Below are 8,853 nucleotides of genomic sequence, written 5' to 3'. Positions count from 1 at the left end.
ATGCTTGCATGAAAATAACAAAACTTCACGCCATGCCCACTGACTTTGTGTGTAGGCCCTATGACTTATGGCATAGCGGTGCGCTAGTGCTCTTAAAATAGGGCCCCATATCTCAGTCACCATTCACTTTCAGTGCATCTTTTTTCCATAAAATGAAAGTTAATAGTGACTGAGACGAATATTATGGGTCTGTTCATTTTTTATATATACAGTATATATATATATATATATATATATATATAATGAAATACAATTACTCTGTTCTTTAATATTCTATACCCCACTCTAACAATTGAGATTTTAAAGTGAAAAAAAAAAAAGTTATATTGCATTGAGCCTCCTCTGGGCAACATACACACATTAATTCATATTGACTGACCATGTCTAACAGGTGATTATACTTGTTTGTTCAGTTTATCTCTGAGCACATCTTGCTCAAACTTGCCTCTACCTAAGGGAAATGTGTAAAAACACTTTTCCCATCCTTACAGTTCTGTTTGACAAGTGATCAAAATATTACAGAACAAAAGAGGGCATTGACTGTTGTGCAAGACCTCAAGTAGAGGAAAAACACCTTGCAATAAACACAAGTCCTTTTGCAAAGCCAACTGGTGATGCAGCGTTGATTATTATGCTATTCGGGTAGATTCAGACCGCACTGCACTAACTGTAGTACATATAGCACCTATATACAGTGTGTGCCCTGTGTGACGTCACTGCGGTTTGTCGACTATATAAACACGCGAGTAGGCGTATGAGAGTAAGAAAGTGTTTGTGCTGCTGGTTTAGTGAAGACAACGGACAATGGTGCAACTTACTAAAACTGGAATGAGGGACACACTGAAAGCTGGACATCCTCCTGCAGGTGTGGATATTTTATTGCGTTTTTATACACTTCAGAAATCTTAGTTTTGTTTGCGGAAAAGTTATTGATGCCTCGTGGGCGGAGCGTTTTTAGTAGTTTGAGATTAATTGTCACACTTCTGTTTTACGAATCATGATGCTTGTGATGTGTTTCATATCGAATGCGTGGTCATTTTTTGTTAGTTTAATACTGTGAGTTTTAGAAGAAGTTTGGGGGCGTGAAGTGGGCAAAACAAACAAACATCGACTTTTTTTTTTTTTTACTACGTCGTCGACGACAGGATATGAGCGTTCATAAGAATTTAGTTTCAATTTCTACTTCTGCTATTAATTATGCGATTAGCGCAGTAAAGCTCCTTTAATAAACACTGATACCAAAACAACGGTAAACTATTTTTTTAAAATTCACTCTCTGGCTGTGTTTCAAACACCTAGGGAGCTGCCTACATAGGGAGCTGCCTACATTGAACACATTCTGAATTTTTTTTTTTTTCTTTGTTTTTTCAAGAAATTATTCAGACTTGTATGAAACGTGTTATGTATATGCACCTACACTCCAAAAATATTTTATCTTGTTTAAGGTTTACGGATTTTAGTTTCATAACAAAAATTCCATCAAATTGAAATATTTTGTTTAACAATATAATTAAAACGTAGTTTTTTTTTTATTAACGATTACTGAATTTAATTTGAGTTATTTTATTTATTTTAGTTTTTTTTTTTTTGTGCAGTTAATTGAAGAATTTATTTTATTAAAGATTACTCCGTTCAATTTGGTGGAATTCTATGAAAATTTAATACATAAAGCTTAATATTTTTTTTTGTATGTATTAATAGAATTTTTTAATTTTAATTAAAGATTACTCAATTTGGGGGGCTTGGGTAGCTCCGCAAGTAAAAACTACCACACCTGGAGTCACGAGTTCGAATCCAGGTCGTGCTGAGTGACTCCAGCCAGGTCTCCTAAGCAACCAAATTGGCCCAGTTGCTAGGGAGGGTAGAGTCACATGGGGTAACCTTGTGGTCTCGATTAGTGGTTCTCGCTCTAAATGGGGCGCGTGGTGAGTTGTGCGTGGATCGCGGAGAGTAGCATGAGTCTCCACATGCTGTAAGTCTCCGGTGTCGTGCACAGCGAGCCACGTGATAAGATGTGCGGATTGACGGTCTCAGAAGCGGAGGCAACTGAGACTTGTCCTCCACCACCTGGATTGAGGTAACCGCGCCACCACAAGGAGGGAATTGGGCATTCCAAGTTGGGGATAAAAAGGGGATTAAAAAAAAATAAATTAGCGTACTGTTCCTGTTTTAATATTATTATTATTATTATTATAATAATAATTAATGGCAATATATCTGTACACAAATTTATATAAAATACATGAATGAACGTTTCCCGCCGAAAGTTATTTGGTGCACGAGAGGTCTTAATAATAAATTAATTAAAAAAAAATCACAGGGTTTAGACTAGCCTACAGGAAAAAATGGACCCTGTTTTGGCGTATCTCTCTGCTTCTGGCTGTCTACTATCTTATGTATGAAGATGAATGTAAATAGCGGAGGAGAAGTATCTGTTATAAAAGGGCTGTAGCGCTTGCCCAAGCGTTTGAATATGTAATATGTTCTGATCAACAACCTTGCTTTAAAATATATCCTGAGGACACGTCACCCAGGGTCACATGATCATAAACAGTAAAATGAATTCCTCGACGTGAATATCGCATGTACCCTTCTCTAACGGCCTTGAGGAAGGGCCCATCGTGGAGTGCTTGAGTTGCTCACTTTCATTTGGAACACCCCTTCGTGTGGTCCCCTTCCCGCAGCGCCCTTCAAGGGCGCAAAAACGCAGTTTGGAATTTGCCCTTTGTTTGAATGATTCAGCATCCAGGCCTCTAGGTGTCAGTGTAAGCCAATGTGGGTCACTTCGACATGCTTCTAAAAATTACTGAGTGCACCTTTTAATAGGAAGAAATTTTCACAAATAGTTGACTTTCATGCATTTCACTAAAACTTACCAGGAAAATCCTAACCTCTATTTTAAAGGTGCACTAAGTAAGTTTTTGCTAATTAAAGAGTTTTACATGTATAAAGACATAAATCGCATTTTTTAGAAATATGTTAAATGATGATGTACTCTCTCATGAGATGAAGACTCCAGTCATATCAGAAATCCTATAAAAGCTGTTTAATTTTACATGGAGTGGGTCGCCCCCTCATGGGCACTGCCATGTTGACAACACATGATACTGTGTCATGCAATGGTCATCAGTGTTACCAGTGATGGTACGGTATTGATGAACTGGAGCGTGATCCACCAGACAGTCCAAACAAAATTAGTAAAAGTGGAAAGATGAAAATATCCAAGCAGTTACGACCTGCAGCTCTCACGGTGCGGATCACGGATAAGCAGCGCGACATCAAAAGCCAAGCGCGAGCACAAAGCAGTTTTCAGCCTCGCAATTCACGGCTGTCCGGTCGCAGTCCGACGTGCAACAACACGTTAAAATGTGTTAGGAAAAACACTGATTAAAAGTAACCAAACCGATAATAAACACATTTGGTGTGAAGCGACAGCCCTCCAGGACAATAGGTGTCAGTATAGAGTCCAAAACCACAAACTACTTCTGGGACCGATGGGACAAGAGCCAGCTAAATCTTTTCTTAAATCTTACTTGGTGCACCTTTTAATGCTCTGCATTATTTGATAACGCGTACAAACAATATTTTCGTGTCTCTTTTTACTTTAAACCCATAAAAGTCTGTTTATTTAGAAATGATTGCAGAGTTTTACAAAAGATCTGTCCATTGCAATGGAATATAATGGTTGCTTGGTGCATCACCACTTTTTCAGCTATGTTGCTTGTTGCCATAAATGCATTGATATACAGAAAAGTCATAAGAGCTATGAGTAAGGGCCAAAGGTCATGCATGGCAGTTTAGAGGTCACATCACAACCTGAATTGTTTTTAAAATGGCTTTTAAACATCAGTTCACTGGAGTGGAGACCAACATCAGAGGCTTAAAATAACAAACCCTAACTGCACACTTGCATGCGTGCACACAACCTCAGTTATGAACAATGCTACAGTTTGGACACGTGAACAATTCAGTGTTTTGGGGCTTTTAAAACTTCCAGCTGCAAATACTGAACATTCCTCTTATTATAACACCATTGGAGAGTTGCCTTCACAGACTGTATTATGGCCCTCATCCTCAGGGCCCTGGGCAGACCTCCCAAATATTCACAACAGCAGGGCCAGTGGATTGAACTGATGGTAGTAGACAGCTAAACCAGTGCTTAAATGGTTTCGCTTCAGGACCCTGAGTTTACACTGGACATCATGTGCCAGAGTACTACAATCGTTCGCAAACAAAATTAAACCGTTTTCCATTAAACCTCGAAATGTAGAGGTATTACCATGAACCGTGTGGTATGGGCTGTATAAGAAAAACTAACAATCTTTAAATGCCAAAACAGAAATTTGCCGCCATGTCCTGTGCTCGAGCCCCTCCATTATGGACGGCACACCAAATCGGTTTACTATAATGCGCTCCAGGACTATGTTAAGTTGCGAACAAAAGATTTTGGAATCGTTTCTTCTCCCTTTAAAAGAAAGTTAATAAGCCCAGTTATGCATGATTGTATGTTTCGTTCCATTTTATTATTTGCATATAGCACTGCTGTCCATGACCCAATCGAAACAAATCTGTGACCGATTTTTGGGTCCCAACCCACCAGTTTAGAACCGCTGGTCTAGAGGGCTTTACTTTAAACTCAAATGACACAGACTGGGCTTGTAAGCATGGACTCTTACAGTAAAATTTATTTTTAATAGTTAAAATATCAAACTAGTAATAGTAGTATGCTTTGTAGCCCATTTGTGTAAGTGTATGATTTTATTTGAAGGATTTTTTTTTTTTTATTGAAGTTGGATGTGGAAATATTACAGTGTAGTGCGTTAATGTGAATTGTCATCCATTGGTGTGTGTGTGTGTGTGTGTGTGTGTGTGTGTGTGTGTGTTTAGTGAAAGCAGGAGGGAAAAGAGTAGTGAAGAAAAGTGGTGAAGATAATACAAATGTGGATAAAGAGGCCAGGAAACTTGATAAACCCAGGTACAGTACCCACTTATCTACCTAAGTCTGGTCTTTAACCTGTGTAGGTTCTAAACTACAGACAAAACCGTATAAATGGGGGGGTGGGGGGATCATGCGCTACACGGATGGGTTTAGCCGTTGTACGCACTCTCCGTGTTTATGCTCTAAAAGTGATGAAACTGAAACATGTAGATAAAAATGCATCAAAACATTGTATGAAACCTACAAAGCATGAGTTTTAACCTGTGTGCAGCACTGAGGTTTGGCATTATTAACAATAAAGCTGTTTGATTCCAGTTTTATTTTTACTGTGAATTTCACTTTAATTTACAGTATGATGTCTAAAAACTGATAAAGCAGAAGTATGTTGCTGAAGTGCATCAATTTTGCATGGACTCTATGAACCGTGCAGTGCTAGTTAGTCAAAACATCTAAGTGATGCATTTTTTTCCTCCCTAATTTTTCATGTCATTTTGAAACGTATTGAAACATTTAATAAACTCCATGAACTAGATGTACATATCAGTTTACTGATTAATTGGTGCCGATAGTTGCTTTTTGGAACTATCGGTTAACAGCACAAATCAGTAGTTTTAATCTAGTCAATGTAGACTATAAAAGCTTAATTTGGTTAATACCGAAATATAGAGGATTGTAACGCAGCCAAGTTTCCGTCTTTTCAAAATAAGTGTATTTCAGGCTTGTTTAGTTAAAAGTCCTGCCTTATGCACCAAATCTTTTTTTTTCTGGTTATTATTGGGATTTTGGTTGCACAATAAACTGCTGGGATTTTATTCATTTTGGACTCTTTTAGTTTCAATGTCTGTGCCCGTCATGGCAAGGAAAGATTTAGAAATTGTAACATTCTATAAATCAATTTTAAAACTTTCGGCCGATTTAATCGTTTATTGACCTTTTCCACCACCTTACTTATCGGTATCGGCAAAATCCACAATCAGTAGACCTCTACAATGAACCGTTCAGTTCTACTCCATGTTGACTATTTGAATTTAAAATCATGTTTAATTCTAATGTTTGTGTGTGTCGATGTCTTTTCCAGGTCCCTGCCTACTGTTTCCAGAATGCAACACCTGAGTCTTCTCCTGGCTGGTCCACTTGAGAAGGTTTGTTGCATTCTTGCCCCCATAAACAACACTATTGTTTAGCGTTCGTTTCGTAACTTAACACAAGTTGTTCAGTCGAGCGCATGAGTGGCATAATGTTGATTACCCCAAAAATTTTATTTCGACTCGTCCGTCCTTTTCTTTTAAAAAAAGCAAAAATTGAGATGACCATGACAGTGAGGCACATACAATGGAAGTCAATGGGGTCAATCCGTAAATGTTAAAATATTCACTGTTTCAAAAGTATAGCCACAAGACATAATGTGTGTGAACATTATTTTAGTGTGATAAAATCACTTACTAACATTTCTGTTTAAAGTTATGTGTAATTTTACAACTTAGTTGCCTTGACGACATACAACGTAAACCTGTGTACATTTTAAACAATTTAACACCTCATAATGCACAAGTTTTAACAGAAGAATTAATGTAAGTGCTTTTATAAAAATTATAAGCTTCACATTTCTGCCTTTTTAAACCCTCCAAAAATTGGCCCCATTGACTTCCATTGTAAGTATCTTGAGTAACCTTGATTTTTGCATTTTTCTTAAAAGGAGGGACGAGTCAAAATAATTGTTACTAAACATTCCACAAATGCTGTCGATTAAGCGTAGCATGTATTGAACCTGGAAATGTCAGTAGCGCGATCGGTCTTCTGTAGCTTCAGTTTGAAATGGCTACACAGGCACTGCTGTGTTCAGTGTTTATCTGTTCTGCAAGTTTTAATTAGTGTGTATAGAATCTAGGACATGGATCATTAGTTCAATTTTCTTCAATTGAATTTAGTCCAAATAAGAATCCCTTTCCAAACTCCTCATGAACTATGCTGATCTGTCAATGTACTAGATTTCTCCTTCAAGCTGTTTTTTAACGACTGAATAATTGGTATATTCACTAATATTCCAGTAGAATTCTTTACAAACGCTGTGTAATGTCTGTTTCACATATCATACATAATAGCGTATCGTTTCTGCGCCCATATTAACTAGTTAAAATATTAGTTTTGGCACCAAGCCTTTGTGTAGTGCACGTGGAAAAACCAGAAAATACACAACCTATTTATCAACACAATCTTTTAAACTACAGGCATTTCTGAAGCAACATAAAACGACAATGAGTGCATTTTTACATGCACATTTTTGCACCGCTTGCGCTTAATAAGCCGACAAGAAATAGGGTCATGTAAATGTGTTTTTGCTTTTTGCTTGGTTTAAACATAAACCGATCAGCACACATAGTTTTTTGCCCATTACATGGATTTCATGTTGCATGTAAACTCCTTTACCGCCGTTATGACCGGGTTATCCAGTGTGCGCATGACCATTTACGTTTTGATGTCAAAAGCAGAGACTAACCCCATGGTTTTAAATTCTCATGCAAACACTTCTGTTTTTTTTTATTTTTTTAAGCTGATTTTGAGTAGTTCTCAGCGCATTGATGTGCATGTAAAGTCGCTTAATGGCACAAACTACTCTCCTTTTGTTGGGGGGGGGGTGGTAAAAGAAATCGGTTGGTATTGATCGAAGTTGTACACACTTTCTATTCGGTAACTGTGGCTGAATCCAGGTGATTCAAATGGTTTATAACTACACTTCTGGGTTTGGATTCCCATCCATGCTGATTTAATCACTGTTATCACTGCATGTTAAGCCTCTGCATGTAAATAAAATGTTATGATTGCCAAATTTGTAATAATTGGCAATGGCCCATTCTTAGTTACCATTTGATCATTTATAGCAGTTAAGAAATATGCTTCCTATGGCAACCCAGAAGTCACTGGAGTTGCTGCCGTTTCTTGTGCGCAGTGAAACGGGCATAATGCAGTAGCTGACGTTTAGTCTTCTCTCTCCTGCAGTTGGGCCACGACTTCCCTGAAACTCCAGTTTCTGTGCGACACAGCAAAGTCAGACCCGGTGTGGAGAAACCACACATGCCACGCACCTTCTGCATTCAACAACCACGCAAGATGTAAACGAAATGCATTCTGCTGCTGTGTTTTTATGAAATGTTGTTCAAAAGACCAGGAAGTGAGTTTGTTTGTGAATGACATGCATCAAGGACCAGACTGACATACTAGTAGCCTTGGAACAAATTTCATGTTTTGCAATTCTTTCTTTTTTTTTTTTTTTTTCTCCTTACTTTGCAGCTTTTGGGTCTTTCTTACTGCATAGATTTTGTGCTTGCGCTGTGTGTGGACCAATAACCCAGTGTGAATTAAAGCTGTGCTGTAGGATAATATTTAGATAACTGCCTTAATGACATTTCATGTGCAAGAGTTTGGAAGTGTGGCATTAAATTGTTGCATTAATTTGCATGAAATATATATTACATTTTTGATAAAACCAAGCACACTGTTTTTCCTGCTTTCACAAAATTAGACATTTCTAGTATCAGTAAAGTTCACTTTTCCAGCAAATGAAGTGGTGGTTGTCATTTCTTTCCATGAATGATAGGTGGCGATAGAAGCCTTGAATTGAATTCATTGAAGCTGTCAATGGCCTCCCAAAACATTCCTTTTGTAATGAGAATATTGATGTTTTTGCTTTTGTAATATCTTAGCCTTTTGTTGTTGAGAACACAAAAGACTAACGGGATGGAAAGTGATCTTGATGTAGCATGGGGAAAAAACATACAAATTGATCACCAATTAAATCGGTAGTTTAAAGAAAACGTCACAGGTTTTGCTCAGAGAAAGGGGGAAAAAAAAGTGAAGCAACTGGAATATTTCTTAATTACCAGTTTTTCATTTTAAGAGTTTATTTATAGAAGTTT

The 8,853-nt window shown here is 37.6% G+C and overlaps 1 protein-coding gene across 1 annotated transcript; it reads left to right on the top strand.

The window, feature by feature from the left end:
- Positions 1–601: 601 nt before the first annotated feature.
- LOC127448289 (death-associated protein-like 1) lies at positions 602–8,501 on the top strand. The gene is made up of 4 exons (XM_051710714.1): positions 602–865; positions 4,888–4,975; positions 6,018–6,081; positions 7,937–8,501. Exons 1-4 carry the CDS (start codon positions 805–807, stop codon positions 8,051–8,053), a joined length of 330 nt encoding a protein of 109 aa, XP_051566674.1. The 5' UTR covers positions 602–804; the 3' UTR covers positions 8,054–8,501.
- The last annotated feature ends 352 nt before the right edge of the window (positions 8,502–8,853 follow it).

The sequence above is a fragment of the Myxocyprinus asiaticus genome, chromosome 11, assembly GCF_019703515.2.
Source record: "Myxocyprinus asiaticus isolate MX2 ecotype Aquarium Trade chromosome 11, UBuf_Myxa_2, whole genome shotgun sequence".
Taxonomy (NCBI): domain Eukaryota; kingdom Metazoa; phylum Chordata; class Actinopteri; order Cypriniformes; family Catostomidae; genus Myxocyprinus; species Myxocyprinus asiaticus.
This window is presented reverse-complemented; position numbering and strand designations above follow the sequence as displayed.